Here is a 19,897-nt window from a genome sequence, read left to right on the forward strand (position 1 = left end):
TTGAAAGGAAATTAAATGCCTGCAGTGATCATTTAAAACCATATAATAAGGCATCTTCATTTCACCACACGCTCCAAAACAAACAAACTCAGTTATTCTTATCTATGCATACTTGTACATGCTGTTTTCAAGGAAGGAAACTAAATGATGGGGCTTACACTACAAAAACAAAAGTAATGCTTGTGAATAGTCTTATTATTTTTCTAAGTGTATATGTTGGAAAAAAAAAAAGTAATAAGTGAGAAACAGCAGGATTCAGCTTATCAGCAACTATTACTAATATAACCTGAAACATGGACATGGTCACAGCATCTCCCATAAAAAACACAGAATCTATATAATGCAAGCAGGATTGGATGACTCTGATCATAATGTTTCTCACTCTGGCTTGGAAGAAAGAGCCACTGAAACTGAAGAGGACGTTTGACACAGCTTCTGTTGAGAAATGGATTAGAGAGGAAATGAATTTTTGGAGGCTGGAATAAAGTCAATATTTCTTCAGGCATCATTACGTGTTGAAGTGCAGCAATAATATTAAAAAATGAATCCAGTGTGTTATACAAACTTAACTTTGAAATTTTTACATGTAGGTAAGACTGCTCTGACTGAGAGAAGATTCATCTGAATAACTTGGTCATCATTGTCAGAAATGCAGTAAAATCACACTATGTACTGTATACACAGCAGGGTAGATGCAAAGGATGACCATGAAAGCCCCAGAATACACTTTCTATGTAAACTACACTGTCTAACAAAACAAGTAGCTTAGTATCTATTCAAATCTGTTTGATTATAATGAATATATTGCTAGAGTGTGTTCACAATGATGGGAAATTTGATTTCCACATAGATTTTTGTTCCCTCTTCTTTTATCAGATTTTGAGAAAAAAAAAGTTATGGGCAAGAATCATCTAAACTTTCCACGCTGCTGAAACATAACAAAACAACACTCATACATGTCCTGTTTGGATTTCTCTCAGCACCTTGGGCAGTGCTATAACCAAGTGCTCAAGTGCAAACAAATTGTGCAAACAGATGACGGATGAGAGATTCTCCAGGATGAAATTGAGCTAGCAGTCAAATGAAACCCATCAAAATACAAGATAAGATACTGAGTGGGCAATGTGAACAGCCCATAAAAAAAGAAAGATGAGATGAGCCACGAGATGATGCAGCGTGTAACCAAGACTGAAGGGAAGAGGTTGAGTTGGAGGCAGAAAACAAGCTAACTGGTGAGAATCTCTTATTCACATGGACTGTTCATCCATATCGTCATTTGAGAGTAAAACTTTATGTGTCGGTCTAACCCTATCCTGTTTCTAGCTAATAAGGCTTAAGTTGCCTGAATGTTCTTTGCTCAGCCCTCATGAAGGATTTGACCCTCTGTGATTTGTTCTCGGCTCTGTTAAGAGCTTTTTTGCTTCATTTAATTCCAGTGTTTTTTGTCTGGCCCCTGACCTTTCTACATTTCAGGGCCCATTTGTCTTCCATTAATGTGTCTTTTATTTCATTTAATTAAAAGAGCTGACTCTAGTCTCCCTGCAGCGTCTAGGTTTGTCTCTGTTTTCTTACTTCTCTTGCCTCGACAAAGAGATTCCTGATTTCTGTGATGCAGAACTGTAGTTTAAAATTTATGATGTGACTTTAAATAAAAGCAGAAAAAGAAATGTACTGAAATAGTTGATATGACATTTGTTTTTAATAGGCACATGATCCTTGCTCAAAGAGGATAGAAGCCCTTTGATGACAAAATACTGAATAGTGGGTGTGGGTGTGTGTTGATTCAGTATAAAGAGAAGCCTCTTAAACACATTAGGTCTGTTGATAAAGAGAATCTTCCACCTCACACAGTAAACACTCACAGCTGGTGGCAGGAGACTGCTTTAATTATGAAATATCATCATAAACCAGTGGACTGGAATACCAGAACCTGTTATTGAAACCCTTTAGCCATTTTTTTAATTTTCTTATCAGGCTGGCTGAATTAAATGGCTGAAGGTTGTTAAAAACAGCTGTAGGTTTTAATGGCATCAGAGATTCTGAAGCCACACTGCCTCAATAAAATAATAACTGTTTGAATCCCAGACTAAGACGTAGTCCAAGTCATCAGATTATTGTTCTGGTGTGGTGACATTTTAGTTTCCAGGTCAGTTAAGTTGCTTTTTATAAAATTCACATTAGTGTTCAGGCTTAGTGCTGGATATTGACAGCACTTTTCCTCTATTTTTCTATTTTAAAATGGTCCTAATGGCTTTGTACTGATACTTGGTACATGCTGGACCTTTCTTGTTACCAGCAGGTGATTTGATGTCACAGCCTGTACTTCCAGGACATGACGAGAAGTTGCTGATAACCTGTTACTGCAGAGCAAACACAAGCAACAGGATGATCCAACCACACGCAATGACTGAGTAGACGGAGATTTCTTTGCATTCTGTATGTAAATGTATGGGGAGCCTCAAAACAGTGACGTTTTCGATGCAGCCTCATACTTGGATGAGGACTAGTTAGACTGGTTAGTGTTCGTTTTTCGGCAGCAAGTCTATATATACGCGATTATTTCCGTTGCATTCACGCTGGAAATGTGGCTATAAAACGTATGTTAATTTTTTCAGAATGACACAAGTGTGTTCAGCCTCTAAGGTGGGCTTGAGCTGGAACTGATATCACAGACTGAAGCTGCTCCGTGCGCCTGCAGAGCGACTTGGCACCAGGTGGGCGCGCACTGAACAACTGGCACAGATCGCTGCCTCAGCAGCAGTTACGGAACATTAATGACATTTGCTGAATAGTTTACAGCTGAAGGCGTCAACTCGTTTTAGCGACTGCTCTAAAAGCCAAAGAGAGAAGAGGCTGTTGACTTATGGAGAGTTGTGTGAGGGAAGACCAGACCTGAGGTAAGGACCTGTGCCAAGTGTTGGGACCATTAACTAGAATCACCAAGAGGTACGATTTGGATCAGGCTTTTAAAAAATTTGAAAAAGCTGATTAAGAAAGAAAGTTGTGTTTTGAAAATGCTCCAAAAATATGTTTGTGTATGGAAAATATAGCAAATAAAGTTTAACCACTGTATATTGACATGCTGTAAACACCTTGTTATAAAGCTGAGTGTTTTGCTATATATTCTGATGAAGGTAATCACATACCAGCTTCATTTCTTTTTTAAATAAGCATTTTGCTACATTCTGTCTTCTCTTTATTCAGATTTTATTGCCACAATGTCAACGAATGAGAGCTCAGAGGCAGGCTGCAGGCCAGACGTCAGACCCAGCAACAACACCTGCAGCCAGAAGGAACTGTCTGTCACTGCCTCTGTCATCTCCATGACCGTGGGCATCTTCTCCAACAGCCTTGCCCTCTTTATCCTGGTCAAGTCCTACAGCCGTGTCAGGATCAAGTCCAGGGTGTCCTTCCTGCTGTTTGCCAGCAGCCTGGTGGTGACAGACCTGCTGGGCCACATCATCAATGGCTCCCTGGTGCTTTTTGTCTACAGTTCTCATAAGAGATGGGAGACATTTGACCCTCAGCGCGTTGTGTGCAACCTTTTTGGTGTCTGCATGGTGTTCTTTGGCCTGAGCCCTTTGTTCCTGGGGTGTGCCATGGCAGTGGAGCGCTGCATTGGAGTTACTAGACCCATCTTCCACTCCACAGTGTTGGCGCCCCACCACATGAAAATGCTGCTGGCTCTCACCTGGCTGCTCGCAGCCCTGGTGTCCATGCTGCCTGTGCTGCTGTGGAGGCCCTACAGGGTTCAGAGCTCCAGGAGCTTTTGCTTCTTCCACATGGAGGAACCCAAAGATTGGCTGGATGTGTTTCTGCCTCTAATGTTTTCCATGCTGGGGTTGGTGGCCCTGCTGCTGTCCATTGCGTGCAATACTCTGACAAGCTGCGCTCTGCTGCAGGGAAGACTGCGCCGCAAACTTCGCTGCAAAGGTACTTCATACCATATAGAGATGATCTGCCAGCTCCTGGCCATCATGTTGGTGTCCTGTGCATGCTGGGGCCCATTACTGGTAAGAATTTATCTTCAGCACCTTTAACTTTGCCATCTAACCTGCAAAAAAATCACAAAGAGCAAGGCTAACACTGGAGAAGCTCTATCAAAGTGTTGGGTCATGTTACTGTTACACAGGCCCTGTTCCTCATGCCTTCCTTAATAATCTATTTATTAATAGACCTCAGTTTGTTAGAAATTATTCAATATATGTGTGCACATTTTTCTGATTTTAAAAGTTGCTGTGTAGAAAGAGACCATCAGAAGGAGTGATATCAGTTTAGAAATACAACACAAATCTTGTACATACTTTGTGATCTGTGATGGAAATGTGATTTTATAAAAGTCCTTTTTATGGTTCATTTCCATCTGCAGTATGCATATCCCATAACCCAGTATAGCAGCGCCCCACTCCAGGTCAATAAATGCCATGTGCCTTATCCACCACACATACTAAATAAACAGATTGCATATGATCTTTGTGCAATAGCCCCAATAAGTGTGCTTTCCATTTCTTTATGCTATTTAAAAACATGTTTTCCCCAGTGCAGTTTAATGACCGGTTTTCACCAAGCATGGTATCGTATGTACAGTATAGGAGGGTTCAGGAAACACTGGAGTGCTTTTAAGAAACTCTGAATAAACAGCTTGGCTGCTGTGAGTAAAGTTTGCAATGGGTGTGACCTGCCATGTAATTTGTAGTCGAGTGAAAACAAGGCTTGGTCAGTGAAAGTTGACTGAGTGGGATTTCAGTGTTTTCTTCAGAATGCCAACACTGCCTGGTTCAGTTTCTGATAAGAAACTGATTTTTACATGTTTTACTTTAAAAAAACATGGTTGCTGCTTTTCATACACATCACACACATATGTTAAATTATTACTCAAATCATTTATTTACATACTGTACAGTATGTTGCACAGCCGACACAGCCAATAAGAGAACTGCTATTATAACTTTACTTTCTATTATTTTCTAACCAATGCACCAGATCACTGTCATCATTCTGAGCACCAGAACCAAAGATGAGAATGCATCTCTCAGTCTGCTGATGGTAGTACGCATGGCCACGTGGAACCAGATCCTGGACCCCTGGGTCTACATCCTACTGAGGAGGGCTGTCCTGAGGAAGATCTTCATGCTCCTCCAACACTGCTGGGGCTCAAAGTCTCATAAGCTGCACCACTGGCAGTGCAGCGTGCTCCGCAGCTCAGTGGAGACCAGTAACTCTGGTGCCAGCCCGTCAAACTGCCTCTGCCATCGCAGATTTCCTCTGCCAGACACTGCAATCAAATCCATCACCTGAACCCTGGTCCAAATGAGTTGATCTGAGAACATCTGACAGCTGAAGTGCTGACAGTGAAGGCAGTGAAGGCAGAAGCTATGAGGATGTAGAGAACCCCCTACATCATAAACAGTGTGTATTTATGTCGCTTGTGCAAACTGATAAACATGTACTAGCAGTATTGTAGAGTGTTGTGTAATGTGTGATTTACTTTTTATTCTAAGCTTTTAGCCCCATTCTATGTGCCAGTGGCTCTGAACAAAATCTGTCCAAAATGTTCACGGTGCTCAGTAAATATGACAGTCGCAGTCGGGGGGTTAGTCATTCCTTCATTATGCTATTTCTTTAGGAAAAACTGTTATCTCCATGTGACGGTTAGTCTGTGCACCTCATCTTAGGATTTCTACTGAACGTGTTGGATTCTCTTTGTCGTCTTGTGTTTTTGGTCTTCATGTGAATAGTAAAGTGATATGACTGTTTCTCTGGATTATAATGTGAACACCACTGAGCAGATTAATACAGTTTATGTAGGCTGAGCATTCACTCCTGCTTTAAGAAACCTTGGGATGAAAATACTGTTTTAATAATCATCATTACTATCCAGTCAACCTTTCAATGACCAGGATTCATTGTCTGGAATTTTCAACCTCATAATGTGGAAAATAATTTGTCGATCTTATTTGTTTCTATAATTGTGAGTGTATTTATTGTAACTACCTAAATATGTATTGATCTATGTCTCTGTCTGTGCTTTTTGAATAAGCTACATAATACTCTGTCTGTGTAAGATCCTGTTACATCCTTTTAAGGCCAGCCCAGTGTCAGTCAGTCAGTTGTCTGCTGCTGTGTAATACGTACATTTCAGAAAATGTCATGTTGTGCAGTGGTGTTTGTGTTTTTGTAGCTGGTCCATAGTGAAGCCTCTCAAGTGTAATTAAGATGAACACGGCAATAAAAACTATAAAAACAGTGATTACAGATTACAGATTACACTGAGTGTCATATCATCGCTCTGTATTGGAGCATCGTGTGTTAGTGTCATTCATAAAACGTCCTCTAGGTGGCAGCACGTTGCCACGTCCAGTCCTCCAGTTGGTCGGCGGGAGCAAAGAAGAAGAAAAGCCCACATGGCATGTGACGTAATCTCTTCCTCATAACCTCCATCTTTCAGTACCGCATGCTTCTGTGGGGATCTGAGCAGGTTTGTGATGGGAACCGCTGGTGTGAACTGTGAGGAGCCTGTGGTGTGTGTGTGCGTGTGTGTACGTGCGTGTACGTGCGTGCGTGCGCGCGCAGCGCCGACACTGTGTGTGTTAGCGTGTGTGTGTGTTAGTGTGTGTGTGTTCAGTCTGTCAGGCCCTGTGTTGTGTTTTCATCTCTGCAGTTGAACGCACACACATCAACACAAACATCAGGTCAGGTCTCCTGACGATTTGGACCTGGTCTAGTCCGGACCCATTTCTGCCCCGTGGCTTTGTCTCGTTGGTCGAATCCAGATGTTGATTTGTTGCTGCACCTCTGTCTGTCGTTGTCCGCTAATGTTGCAGCTGAGAGGAAAGGGGAAGCACGAGCATGCTAGAAATGCAGCATGTACGCATCACCTTTATTTGTCTTTCAGCATTGTCTCCATTTGCTCCACCTTTAGGAGAAAACATGAATCAAGAGAAACTGGCAAAGCTTCAAGCCCAGGTCCGGATAGGAGGAAAGGTAAGGTAACACTGGGAGGGTGTAATGTTAAGTTTGTGTGTGATGTTCGGCTTCAGTCACATTTGTTTACAGATGTGTCCTTACATTCAACTCTCTTGATTCATTTTTACATCCCAGCATTATTGCTCCCAGTTTCTGATTTAGGCCTTTTACTTCCTGTGATTCTTAATTAAATGCTTCTGATTGGTTGGTTGGACAAAAGAAGAAATTTTAGGACATTTTTACATTATTTTCTGATATAGATGAAACTAAAAGATGATTCACGGAGAAAGAATTAATGAAGGAAATAAGAGGCAGATTGAGAATAAACGAGATTAAGTATTAGTTGCAGCTGTAATGCAGAGGGTGAAATAGGTGATGATATATTTACAGCTCATAATGTGCCTAATAATAATAGTAATGATACTTTCTTAATATATGGTTTTAAATGATCAGTGCAGACATTTAATTTTCTTTTAATTTGACTCAGTATATTTTCTTTGTCCCTCGATTAGCAATTTTGAGGAAAGTGAGTGCAAACATTAAAACAAACAGAAAAGCGCATAAACATTTATTTAAAAAAACACAACATGTAATTGTATAAAGAAAAATTGTTTATTCATAATTAGCAACAATTGCACATTATGTCCATCCATTATCTGCTGGAACATCCAGGGCTGCAGCCAGTCCCAGCTGACATTGGGTGAGAGGTCGTGGTGTACACCCTGGACAGATCATCGTTCCATCACAGAGCTGACACATGGAGACAAACATTCACATTCACACACCTGTGGGAGGAAGCTGCTGTAGCAAACCCACACAGACACAGGGGGGGTCAAACAGGATTTGAACCCAGAACCTTCTGGTTATGATGCAACTGTGCTAATCACTGCACCGCTATTCCACCTATAATTGGGCCACCCATAATGTATACATTAAAATCGGTGTATACATTCAAACGTATTGAATTCTCTTTTAGTTATTCTGTGGGATCTGGACCATGTAAAAATCATTAATTAGCAGCATAACAAACAAATACCTGATGTAGAATTTAACAAAAATATTTGTTGACCAGAACAGGAGATGTTGAAAGGCTGCAGCAATGAACAACATGCAATAAAGTCACTGGTTCATATGTGTTGAATAAAAAGCCTTGTTGCCCTAATGTTGTATTATTTTTATTTCTGAGCTCTTGTGAGTTGTAGTTAGACTCAAGTCATGTAGGAGTTCTTATACTGGATCTACTTTGGTTTCAGGGCTCTGCACGCAGGAAAAAGAAGGTGGTACACAGAACTGCAACAGCTGATGACAAAAAGCTTCAGAGTTCATTAAAGAAGTTGGCTGTCAACAACATTGCTGGAATTGAGGAGGTCAGTTTGTATGGATCTGCTGTGAAAGGAAGTCCTGAATGTTAATACAGCTTTTGGTGCATACATGTGATTGTGTGTGCGCATTGAGTGAGTCTCAGCTTTTCAGGTGAACATGATCAAGGATGACGGGACTGTGATCCACTTCAATAACCCCAAAGTTCAGGCCTCTCTATCCGCTAACACCTTCGCCATCACGGGCCACGCTGAGACCAAGCAGCTCACAGAGATGCTGCCCGGCATCCTCAGTCAGCTTGGAGCAGACAGCCTCAGCAGCCTGCGCAAGCTGGCAGAACAGTTCCCCCGGCAAGGTGGGTGTGCCAGGACCTGCAGTATCAGACTTCTGGCATTTCACAACTTATGTAAAAGACTAGGGTGAGGACTTTTGTATAACCAGTATAGAGGGTGTGTTGTAGTCATGATGAATAACACTAAACAGATTTATATGTTGCTGGCTTCAAAGATGAGAGTTAAGTGAAAAATGTGATTTCCATCATTATGTTGGGTAAAGTTGAGTTTGTGCTGCTACAGGTAGTAATGTGTCAGGAGAAGTATCTGTATCTACTCTTTCGACCCATTCACTGTTGTCGTCTGTCCTTGTACAGCTTCAATACATTATTTCCAGTTGCAGAAACCTTTACAGTATAGAACGGGATAACTTGGTCTGAAGACATTTATGTGTAAAATCATCTGTTGCAAGTCAGAACTGACTTTCAATGATGTTCAACTGTGGTGAGCTCCACTGAAAGAAGGGACTGGTGTAAACATTAGCTACTGACTTAGCTGTTAGCTCCTGTGATGTGAAATCCCTTCTCTGTTACCCTTCTTAATAGTTTTTGTGGAGTTTCTATTGAGGATAGAGGGTGTTGAAAGCAGGCTCACAAAAGCAGGCTTAGCCAACCCATGATCCTCAAGGGCCACTGCCCTGTCGATTTCCAATTATCCCCGCTCTTGCAGCTTCTGATTGGCTGAACACACCTGATCCAGGTAATCGGCCGTGGGTAGGGCAGGGATAGTTGGAAAACAAGCAGGGCAGTGGCCCTCGAGGACCAGAGTTGGCCATCCCTGCTGTACAGTCTGTAAAGCCCAGTGAGACAGGAATTTCAGGCTGTGTGAATAAATGCTTTTATTTGGCTAGTGATTGTTGTGTTGGATGCGGTTAAGTCATCAAGGTGACGTATTAACCAGATCACGACACAACTGTAACTGATGCTCATTGACTAATAAAAAAGATGAGCGCTTCTTGTCCGTCTGAATTGCCTCACCCTGTGGGCACTGGCACCTCAATGGGCTCTGCCAGTGTGACGTGTGGTGAAAAAAATTGAACTAGTCCAAGTTTATCTGCAACACTGTTTGACGCCATCTAACAAGATCTGGCAAGCATGCATTCCTGGAGGATTACTTTGAAACATAAGCACTGTAGTTCCAAATTTTACTTTGAGGTCGTTACTACAGCTGCTGCTGTCGTACCTTCCACAGTTGTACACAGTTGTGATTGGTTGTGAGTATTAGGGACCACTCTCCTGTGGTACAAACCACTGTGGCTAATGTCTCTTTGAATACAGATTCTTGCTTCTCAAGCACCAAGATTATAAGTCTAATCATAAAACATTAGTATTGATGATTAAATATTTTTTCTAATGGCAACAAATCTCATGAACATACAAAACCAATCATGTGGAATCCACATGTCAGTGCGTTTTCCAGCCTTTCATACCCACGTTTATTTCTTCCTTTTGAAGAAAGTTTCACGGTTTCATTTTTAACAGGCCTAAATACTATATATACATTTAATAGGTAAAACAGGTTTTTTTTAATGCGTTTTATTCCAGCTCTTGACAACAAGGCTCCAAAGGCAGAGGACATTGAGGAAGAGGATGATGATGTTCCAGGTATGAGACAAACGGCCACTAAACACACACATTAAAATGAATTTTCATAGAACTGACCCAGAATTTGATCATTTATGTGATTAGTGTATTTAGTAAAATTAGGATGAGAAGTAGTGATTTGTAAATTCAGTTCAGTGCATTTCATAAGTTTCAGGAGAAATGTGGAATAAATTCATGAAATACTGTCTTGAAATAATGTTTTCTATTCACGTTTTGCAGATTTGGTGGAAAACTTTGATGAAGCATCAAAGAATGAGGCAAACTGATGCACAATGATTATGTGCACATGGACTAGACGACTGCAGTGACTCAAGAAACCTTCTGTAGTGTTTTAAGTCCCGTTTTCCAGACATATCAGACACTACGTCCCCCCCACCCCCCAAAACCCTATACCACAAACTTTTCTATTTTATCATGTCCAGCAGATGTCCAAGTCAGGCTGACTTGTGAACCTATAAAATAAATTCTTCTTCTAGTAAACTGTTCAATCCCTTCATCACATTGTCAGTCATGACCAGGATATTAGTTGTTAAACCTGAAGTCTTAATACTGTTTTTGTTAATCAAAATAAAAGGAGATTAACGTTTTTTTAGATGTTGCTGTGGTCATTTACAGGATTTTATAAATGATGGTTCTGGTCCAGATGTAACATCTAATTGGTTGTTTTGCATGAAAAACAGCTACTAATTTAGTGACTGACAGGCTGATACATTCCCTGCAGTATGCTTGCAGGCAGGATGTCCATATCTGGCGCCGCAGCTCTGGTCTTGGCTTGTTCGCTGTCCTGCGGGTTGTGTAGAGGGACATTTCTGCACAGCTCTTGAGTTTCTTCCAGGAGCTGCAGAGAGACACAGAGGAGGAGGGCGATCGGGGGGTGGAGGGGGTAGGGAGGCGAAACCATCCCATCCTCCACATCTGCTTGTGTCCGTTCCCCCCAGGAACTTGGGTGTAAGAGGAGAAAATGCTGAAGTTCTTCTCTGCGCGGGACGACGAGAATGAAAGCCTTTTGGGAGCAATAACAGAAGGTAACGCATTGATTTCAAAGGGGTGGGGACGCTTTGCTCCTGCAGTCAGTACTTGTGTGTTACCAGATGATGCTGCGTGTCTGTGTTTGATACGGAAAACCGCTGATGCAGCGTTTGGCTGCGCGCATACGCTGCATCATGCGAACCGTGTGTGAGTTGCGCACATTGAAGCCGGGCTGCGTACATACACGCGCCGCACGCAGACTCGTCAAATGTCTCAGCAAACATCACCTCACTGAAGTGTCCTGCATGCACTGATGTAACGGGATGCAGGGCGAGTGTCGCATTGCCGCCGGCCTCGGTGCCTGCGAGCGGATTAAACATCCGCACGTGTGTTGAATGCGTCACTGTCCCGGTAAGCGAGCGCCCAGTGAGCCGGATCGGTGAAGCCCCGCCACCGTTTCGTCTAAATCTTGACTCTGTAGCCCGGAGCTGGAACGGCACGGCCCGCCTTTCCTTTTTTAAGATTTTAAGCAAAGACTCAAAAATCCCGTTTACTCTGCCAAATAAGTTATTTTACGTGTAAGTTTTATGGCAGAGCGCGTCTCTGTCAACGTGCCAAGGTGTTCAGTCTATGCGTAAACTGAAAAGCCTGTGATATCCGTGTTGCTGCTGATTTCTTTAGTGCTTGTTTTGATCCACTTACTGGCTCCTGATGTGAACTGCTTGTAGATCCCTGTGTTAGAGCTCAGGCAAACACCAGCTGTGCAGTAACTTCCATGGGCTCAAGGAAGGATAATAAAACGGTAATTAGCTTGGTCTTATAGACATGGGCCCAACATCAGAACCAACAAAGGTCTGAATAAAAAACATCTATAAATCAGCAATGAAACCAGCAGGCACTCAACAGAGCCGATTATACAGGGAACCACTATTGAACTTGTTCTCTTGAGAACCAGCAGCTATGTGGTATCATCAGTTATTTCCCCAGCCATGACTGGCTCAATATTTAGTCCACAGCAAAGCTCAACACTTTCAAGGACAACCAATGCCAATGCTGTTTTTACTGATGATTGAAAGCTGTATGTGCCGTTCAATGGCCACTAAGTAGATGTGAGCGCTGCTTTTCCACCTAATGAGTCACTATTAGCCAGCATGCATGCATGGTGCGTGTAAGTGTATGTACCTCATAGAAAGACATTTAGCTCTTTATGTCATCATGCTCCCCTCGGAACAGATGAAGGAGACAATCCGTCTCTTCAGGACACCAAGCACCACTGGCTGAACAGACCCTGTCTCTTGGTGCTCAAAGATGGAGATGTGTCAAAGCCTGGACTGGGTTGCAGACAAATCAGACCAGAATCTCCTTCTAAAGCCTCTTCAGATGCGACAGACAGAAGCATCATTGGACCAGGTGAGCAGAAACCATCTGAACATGCCAGTACTGCTTCACCCCCCCAGCTGGAGGAGGGCTGCTGCACTGTGACTGCCATCTCCTCATGGGCCGAGAGTTGCCTCGGGGAGTCTTCCAGCCCCCTGGGGCTGAACCCTGCTGAGGTTGACTGGCCTGAGAAGGAGGCACTGGAGAAGAAGCCCCAGGCTCTCACATCAAAGGAAGACTCAGTGATTGAGGAGAAGGAGCTGGAGGAGAGTGGGCTGGAGCAGCAAGACCAGTCCAGCAGCTCAGAGGCAACTGCAGCCAGCTCTACTCTTTTACATGAAGAGACCTATGGCAGGAGCTGCAAGGAGCTCCAGAGCCAGTTTAAGGTGCCCACATCGAATGGAGGAGATGATGAAAACACCAGCAAGGCCCAAGCAGCCAATGGGGAAGGAGCATTTGGAGACTGTGCAGCTTCCCCTGGGGATCCTGATAATGAGCACCAGCAGAGCCCCGTTGGCATTTTGTCCAAGGATCGAGGCACAGTCCTTGGGGAAGTAGCTCCTGTGTGGGTCCCTGATGCTCAAGCGCAGGTTTGCATGAAGTGTGGGGTCAAGTTTACGTTTACAAAGAGAAGGCACCACTGCCGTGCTTGTGGGAAGGTGAGGAGAAATAAAATTTGATGTCACATGCAGCATTTAAAATATAATTTAATTAGATGTCCCCATTCCTATATTAAAAAAAAGATTGACGTGTTTATGTGTCATCAGGTATTTTGTGCACTTTGCTCTAATCTGAAGTTCAGACTTACACATTTGGATGGCAAGGAGGGACGGGTTTGTGTTTCCTGTCATTCAACCCTCATCAAACGTAAGCACAAGGTTATTTCTGGGCAAACTTAATAGTGTTTTAAGGAAATCTTGTGAGTAAAATAAATCTATTTTCCTCAGGGACACCCCCTAGAGGAAAAAGGAGGGTGTGGTTTGCAGATGAAATCCTCACCAAAAAGCAGTCAGAGTCTGCTCCAACTACACCAGTCAGAGGGCCATCGTTCTCGCCGCTGATGAGACGAGCACTGGGTGGGCCGGTTAAGAGTCCTGTGGGTTCACCGCAGATCAGGAGGGCCTTGAGACCACATGGGACGACTATCAGTGTAGGGTTACTCAAAACATGCTGTAACATTATAGATAGGTTACACAGAACATGGTACTTGTTCTGCAGTTGAGAGTAAAATGAATCTTAAATGTTAGTATTTAGGATTTCTATTGTCAAGGTAGATTGTAGAACATTGATTTGTCAAAAAAAAAGTGTGCCCATTCCTTTGCCTCTTTCCTCCTCCAGGAGGCCTGTGGTCCTTATGGCTGGGGCACCACTGCTTTAGTGAGCAGCTCTGTCAACCTCATCCCTCTGGATGGCCTGCCACCCATCCTTACCTCCACAGGAGTAAAAGGAGGTGAAACTATTTCGATCCAACTTGAGTGTCAGAGTCAGAGACTCATCAAAATGACTTTGTCATGTCTGTTCCTGGTATTTCCTGACCTTGAACTGTGTTTTTGGTGTTACCACACCTCGCTCAGTGTGGCTGGTGCAAAGATAGAAATTAACTAGTGATTTTTTTTGGTTGTCTCTGTCATCTGGAGGAGCAGCATAAAGCAGTAAAAACATCTGAAGGAAGTGGGACAGAACCATTATGTTACATTTGCCACCTTAGAGTTTAAGATCCATTGTGGTTACCAGGAGCACCAGGCTGCTTCAAGATATGTGCATAGACTCTTGCTTGGATACCAGGGATAGACAGGAATGTTTAAAAATAATAGCACTGGTAAAAGTTGTCCATCCTGGCATCCTATTTGGAACAAAGCTCTAATGGTGGTTATTATAAATGACATTTCAAACAAAATCTTTCATGAAGTTCCTGGTCAGCCACAGCAGAGTAAACAAAGTCAACAAGAATGGCCTGTGACAGCTCAAAGCACAGGCTGGTACAAAAGAAATATCTAGAGATTTGAACAGTGTAACTGTGTTTTTCCTCAGATTATACTGTGGAGGAGCAGCCCTCTGAGATGCTGCTTATTCAGGAGTTAGAGAGCGGCAGGCCCAAGCCTCTGGTGTTTGTCCTCAATGCCAACCTACTTGCTATGGTCAAACTGGTCAACTGTAGGTGTCGTTTTCAACATTACTTTCTATAACTTTTCTTAGTTCACATTTCCAAATAGCTACGCCCTGTTTCTCAGACGTTAACAGGAAGTGCTGGTGCATGACGACAAAGGGGATGCATGCTGTGGGCCAGGTGGAGGTGGTGGTGCTGCTGCAGTGTTTGCCTGAAGAGAAGAGTTTCCCCAAAGACATTTTCAGCCACTTTATCCAGCTGTACAGGGACACCCTCACAGGTCAGGCCCACACAGAACAATATCACACCTTCTGCACTAATTTGCAACTGGTTATTTAATGGTAGTAGTTGTGGAGAAGATAGTGAATATTGTCTTCTTCTTCTAATCCACCCTATTAAAAATTCCCTCAAAGCCCTCATACGTGTTTTTTCCTGCTATAATTACTCATCTGTTCTTTCCCTCTGTATATCTGTAGGGAAGGTTGTGAAACATCTGTCGCTCTCCCAGTTCGGCAGTCGTTTCCTGGGCAGTGAGGATCATGCAGGCTTCCTATATGTTCGCTCCACTCTCCAGTCCCTTCAGGGTCTACCTCTGCCAAACCAGCCCTACCTCTTTGGCCTGCTGGTCCACAGAGCAGAGCTGGCCTGGGCCAAAGCCTTTCCTTTGCGTCTAATGCTGCGACTGGGGGCTGAGTTCAGATGTAAGCAGGCACTGAAGACTCACATCTATAATGATACAGGTTTCCTCACCAGTTACCAACTTTCTTTCTCTGCCAACAGTTTACCCATGCCCTCTGTACAGCGTGCGCTTTAGGAAGCCTCTGTTTGGGGAAATAGGTCACACCATAATGAGACTGCTAGTGGTCAGTATGACATTTTGTAATAACTTCTGTGTGGTGTGTCATTACAAAACTGCACTTACCATCAGTAACAGGAAGCTGTCGTAACTTTTCACAAACTTCTTCTAACATTTATTGACTTGTTCCTCTGTGTTTTAGGACTTTAGAAATTACCGTTACAGCCTGCCAGTGGTGCCGGGGCTCACTATGGACCTAGAGGCTCAGAAGACCTGCATAAAGATACCAATCACTGGATACAACGAGGCAAGTCTAAGCCTCATTAGGTCCCAGAGTTAATACTAAAGTTCTGTCCATTTAATCAACTCTTCCTTTCCTCTGTCTGCTTGCTGCACATTAGCTAATGAAAGCTTTGAATAAGTCCAACGAACATGTGCTGGCCATAGGGGCGTACTTCAATGAGACTGCAGACTCCCACCTCATCTGTGTGCAAGGGGACGATGGCCAGTACCAGACGCAGGCCATTAGCATTCACAATCAGCCACGCAAAGGTGCATTATAATGGGACACTAGAAGGGACTTTAAGATATCTGAGTTGCAGTAGAGGACATTCATTGCAATCAGAAATTTGTTTGGCAACGAGGGGGAGTCAGGATTGATTGATAAGATTATTTATATGTTGTTGATGGAAACTTGGGTGCACTGCAAAGAGGAAAACAGGACACCCAAAATCAGTATAAGTAGTAAGAGCTACAGTTTAGTATTTCAGCAGAATCACTTTAAAAAGTTTATTCATCTCCATAGACTACTTGGTGTGATATCAGCAAGTTAGACATCCAAACATTGTGAAAATCCACATAATTTTATTCTAAACTGTAAGGTTTTCCCAAAGATATTAAATGTGTTATAAAGGGATCCACTGAATTAAAGCTAAAATTGTGCTTATTTTTATTTGGAGCACTTGTGCATCAATGCAAAATGGAACTGTGGATTCTAATATTTCATCTAATTTAAGTTTGAAATGAAACGTAATTGCATTAGAATCAGCAAATATAGATAAAAGATAACATTGCACATATGCTAGTTCATTTTGTAATGCACAGTTAAGGAAAGTTAAAGTGAAGACAAGGGTTCAAGTGGTTAATTCCAGCCATTGGGTGAATGTGGTGAAGTTTTCCTAATGCAACACTAGATGTCACTAAATGTTTGTTTTTTTTTCTTGTCACAGCAAAGATTGATTATAACAGGACTGAAACAAAATTTGTCTCTAAACATGATTTTTTTTTTTTTCATACTTTCTTATTTGCAGTTACTGGAGCATGTTTCTTTATATTCAGTAGTGCTCTGAAAGCATCTGCAGGTTACCTGGCCAAATCCAGCATTGTAGAAGGTAAGATGTTCACTCAGAGAGGAATCTGGTTGAGCTTGATTTCCAGATTCCCATTTATTTCAGAAAATTCATTGTTGTTTTAAGTAGTGCATCCATATTGGTTTATTCAGAATGTGTTGATCTTTGTACGTGTGTGTCTGTGTACATTTTCACAGACCGTTTGTCTAGGCGTGTGTTAATGTTGATGTGTGTGTGTGAGTGTGTGTGTCTCCTTGTTGGTGTCTGTTTGTGCGTTTCTCCCGTTTCCCTGTCCCCTCTCTCCAGATGGGCTAATGGTGCAAATCACCGTGGAAACCATGGCGGAGCTCCGTCGGTCGCTACGGGAGATGAAAGACTACACTGTCACCTGTGGGCGGCTTGACCAGTCAGACAGCCAGGAGCTTGTTTGTGTACAGTGGGGGGAGGAGAAATCCACTGTGAATAAGGGGTGAGTGTGTCCACCTGTTTGAAGTTCATGGTGCAGCTGCAGAGTGGAGCTTTTGAATAAAAACTCACAAGTATCATCAGGTTCAAAGTTCTGTTACCAGAAATGTATTCATAGCTCCCTCCCAACCAGAACTGTCTAGTTTTATACCACATGAACATAGACAGGATTTAAATCTAATCAAACACCTCATCTACTACATTTGAATCTGTCAATGTCTGTGTTCTGCAGAGTTATAAGCCCCATTGATGGGAAATCTATGGAGACCATCAGCAGTGTCAAGATGTTCCAGAAGTCAGAATACAAAGAAAATGGGAAGATCATTCGCTGGACAGAAGTATGTTTAAGGACCTGCTGAAAATAACAACAGACATCCATGTGAAGCTGTTTCCTCCTTTTACATCTGTGTGAATGTTTTGTGTAGGTGTTCTTCCTGCAGAGGGGGGATCATCCCAAAGGAGGAGTGACTGACTCCGCTGAACACAACCGGCTCACGGAGCGGATTGCCCGGGCGTTTTGCTTGGCACTCTGTCCACACCTAAAACTGCTGAAAGAGGATGGGATGGCCAAACTGGGGCTGCGTGTCACTTTTGACTCTCACGAGGTCAGAGAAAATGTGCTGTATCAGTGAGTTGAGTTACAGCAACATATTGTTACTAATATATAAGGCTGGAATTTGGCCTTGTAAGCATCACCTGATGCGTCTGGAAGTTGCATCATGAGTATGGCATTACAAAGAACTGAGAATTAACAAATATTAGGGCTGCTCGAGTATGGAAAAAATCATAATCACGATTATTTTATACAATTACTCATTGACTTTGGAAATATGTTGCATTTATTGAAATAAATAAAATTAATTCTTCTTAAAGCCAATAATATAAAATATATACAAATGTATACGTGCGTGTGTATACATTTAGGAACACAGGCCAAAATAACTTAAAACGGAATAATCGTTTTTCTCGATTACATAGTTTTTGTGATTGTTGAGAACCAAAATCAAAATTCAATTAATTGCACAGCCCTAACAGATGTCTTTTTAACATCTATAGTGCTGTATTAAAAATAGAGAGTATTGTATTAGCTATTATGTAGGTTCTACATACATTTCACTGCAAAAATGTAAAGTCAAAAGTAGTCAAGTGTTTTAATTGTAAATTCTTGCCTGATAAGGGAAGGCTGATGTACTGTATAACATGTATCATAACTATCAGCACTTTAAATTCAGGATACAAGTCTTAAAAAATATATACTGGTCTAACTGTGGTTGGGGGAACACCTACACATCATATAATGTCTTGTAAGTTTGTAACACAAGCTCCTGGGTGTGACTGTATTGCAGTGTAACTAATTAGTGGTTTGTTTGGTAATTTCAGGTTGGATTTGTGGCTGGGAGTAATGGGCAGCCCCTCCCAGCTCAGTACCTCAATTCCCTGGATAGTGTGCTGATTCCAATTATCCACAGCAGGGGGCGAAAAAGGGGTGAGGAGCCTATTGTGATGGAGCTAATCTTTTACATCCTGGAGAACATCACTTAGGAGTAAACCCACTGATTACAGGGCTATAAAAGCATTCAAAGGGCGAACCAGATCACATCTGTGGTCTGAATCCATCTCATCCACTCACAAGCAGAGAGGTGGTCTGACATTGTAATGGTTTTCTGATCTCAGCCTGCTCTGTGGCAGACAATGTGGGGACACATAAAACCTATGATGGACCATCAGATCAGGGTGCAGTACTTGCACTGTAGCAGCAACTTCATAGCTTATCATTCATGTTACACTGTTGAATACATGTTCCCATATGGAGAATACCTTTAAACCTTTAAACGGGAGTTGGATTCAGCCCCACAACCTTAGAACAAAGAGAATGACTTAAAGTACTGTATGTAGTAGAACTGTAGCAGTTTGATGTGCGCTGAATGAATGCCTAAAGAATGTTTTCATACTGGGTGTATTTTAATTGACTGCTCATGAAATGTAATGTCAGCCTGGAATTAAAACGTGCAACAATGAATTACTGCCTTTTTATCCAGTTCCCTCTGCTCAACAGTCAGTACAGTTACTCAAGTACAATTTAGGGTCTTTGGTTTAGCTTTTATTCCACTACATTTCAGAGGGAAATGGCAGGGCAAACTTCTACATTAGTGGTCATTTCACTTCAGCCACCTTTTTAAATGGATCTGTGGTGAACCATTTCTGACCAGAAGATGAGTTGCAGAAGCCAAGTTCAACAATGGTTAATTTAGAGTTGTAAGAAATAGGTTGCACTAAGAAAAAAGCTTTTGTTTAGGTCTGTAACCCCCCCCGCCCCCGGTTTACATTATATTAGTTGTATATTTAGCTTGGACACACTTGCAAACCGAATGAATGAGAAGCACACTGTTTCAGAGTAATACAAACAATATGAACCCTGATGAACCAGCTGATGGCTGAGTTTGGTGGGTAGGGTCAGGATGCTTTCTCTGCCTCTTTCGATTAATCTTTTTTAAACAATGCATAATGGCTCTTTTGTTTACCTCCTACTTGGTCCAGATATTTCGAATAGCCAAGGCAAGAGGCATAAGCAATACAATGCAAAGTACTTTCATTCTCTGTGGCAATAGAAG

The 19,897-nt window shown here is 42.3% G+C and overlaps 3 protein-coding genes across 6 annotated transcripts; all 3 read left to right on the forward strand.

Moving 5' to 3' along the window:
• The first annotated feature begins 1,098 nt into the window (after positions 1-1,098).
• On the forward strand, positions 1,099-5,904 carry ptgfr (prostaglandin F receptor (FP)). Of its 3 annotated transcripts, XM_026305286.1 has the most exons (5): positions 1,099-1,232; positions 2,297-2,515; positions 2,616-2,897; positions 3,205-4,013; positions 4,984-5,904. In XM_026305286.1, exons 4-5 carry the CDS (start codon positions 3,219-3,221, stop codon positions 5,296-5,298), a joined length of 1,110 nt encoding a protein of 369 aa, XP_026161071.1. In that variant the 5' UTR covers positions 1,099-1,232; positions 2,297-2,515; positions 2,616-2,897; positions 3,205-3,218; the 3' UTR covers positions 5,299-5,904. The 3 variants fall into 3 exon arrangements, with proteins under 3 accessions (XP_026161071.1, XP_026161072.1, XP_026161073.1); XM_026305287.1 differs by lacking the exon at positions 2,297-2,515; XM_026305288.1 differs by lacking the exons at positions 1,099-1,232; positions 2,297-2,515; positions 2,616-2,897 and having other exon boundaries at positions 3,124-4,013.
• A 473-nt stretch (positions 5,905-6,377) lies between these two features.
• Positions 6,378-10,809, forward strand: btf3l4 (basic transcription factor 3-like 4). The gene is made up of 6 exons (XM_026304569.1): positions 6,378-6,478; positions 6,923-6,984; positions 8,220-8,333; positions 8,440-8,641; positions 10,163-10,222; positions 10,442-10,809. Exons 2-6 carry the CDS (start codon positions 6,931-6,933, stop codon positions 10,486-10,488), a joined length of 477 nt encoding a protein of 158 aa, XP_026160354.1. The 5' UTR covers positions 6,378-6,478; positions 6,923-6,930; the 3' UTR covers positions 10,489-10,809.
• A 300-nt stretch (positions 10,810-11,109) lies between these two features.
• On the forward strand, positions 11,110-19,305 carry zfyve9b (zinc finger, FYVE domain containing 9b). Of its 2 annotated transcripts, XM_026305030.1 has the most exons (16): positions 11,110-11,247; positions 12,425-13,227; positions 13,336-13,435; positions 13,516-13,718; positions 13,907-14,018; positions 14,600-14,722; positions 14,800-14,955; positions 15,152-15,376; positions 15,456-15,538; positions 15,674-15,778; positions 15,873-16,023; positions 16,782-16,862; positions 17,127-17,289; positions 17,518-17,623; positions 17,711-17,890; positions 18,666-19,305. In XM_026305030.1, exons 1-16 carry the CDS (start codon positions 11,184-11,186, stop codon positions 18,825-18,827), a joined length of 2,817 nt encoding a protein of 938 aa, XP_026160815.1. In that variant the 5' UTR covers positions 11,110-11,183; the 3' UTR covers positions 18,828-19,305. The 2 variants fall into 2 exon arrangements, 1 of the variants encoding a protein (XP_026160815.1); XR_003295588.1 differs by lacking the exons at positions 17,711-17,890; positions 18,666-19,305 and having other exon boundaries at positions 17,018-17,289; positions 17,518-17,615.
• Positions 19,306-19,897: the final 592 nt, after the last annotated feature.

The sequence above is a fragment of the Mastacembelus armatus genome, chromosome 4 (genome assembly GCF_900324485.2).
Source record: "Mastacembelus armatus chromosome 4, fMasArm1.2, whole genome shotgun sequence".
Lineage (NCBI taxonomy): Eukaryota > Metazoa > Chordata > Actinopteri > Synbranchiformes > Mastacembelidae > Mastacembelus > Mastacembelus armatus.

What these genes read in the sequence shown, in the direction of transcription:
- ptgfr (XM_026305286.1), top strand. Translation starts at nt 3,219, where the DNA reads ATGTCAACGAATGAGAGCTCAGAGGCAGGCTGCAGGCCAGACGTCAGA. An exon ending in CATGCTGGGGCCCATTACTG is followed by an intron (nt 4,014 to 4,983) that starts GTAAGAATTTAT and finishes CCAATGCACCAG; the next exon opens with ATCACTGTCATCATTCTGAG.
- btf3l4 (XM_026304569.1), top strand. Translation starts at nt 6,931, where the DNA reads ATGAATCAAGAGAAACTGGCAAAGCTTCAAGCCCAGGTCCGGATAGGA. An exon ending in ACATTGCTGGAATTGAGGAG is followed by an intron (nt 8,334 to 8,439) that starts GTCAGTTTGTAT and finishes TCAGCTTTTCAG; the next exon opens with GTGAACATGATCAAGGATGA. An exon ending in AGAACAGTTCCCCCGGCAAG is followed by an intron (nt 8,642 to 10,162) that starts GTGGGTGTGCCA and finishes GTTTTATTCCAG; the next exon opens with CTCTTGACAACAAGGCTCCA.
- zfyve9b (XM_026305030.1), top strand. Translation starts at nt 11,184, where the DNA reads ATGCTGAAGTTCTTCTCTGCGCGGGACGACGAGAATGAAAGCCTTTTG. An exon ending in TCACAATCAGCCACGCAAAG is followed by an intron (nt 16,024 to 16,781) that starts GTGCATTATAAT and finishes TCTTATTTGCAG; the next exon opens with TTACTGGAGCATGTTTCTTT. An exon ending in AAATCCACTGTGAATAAGGG is followed by an intron (nt 17,290 to 17,517) that starts GTGAGTGTGTCC and finishes TGTGTTCTGCAG; the next exon opens with AGTTATAAGCCCCATTGATG.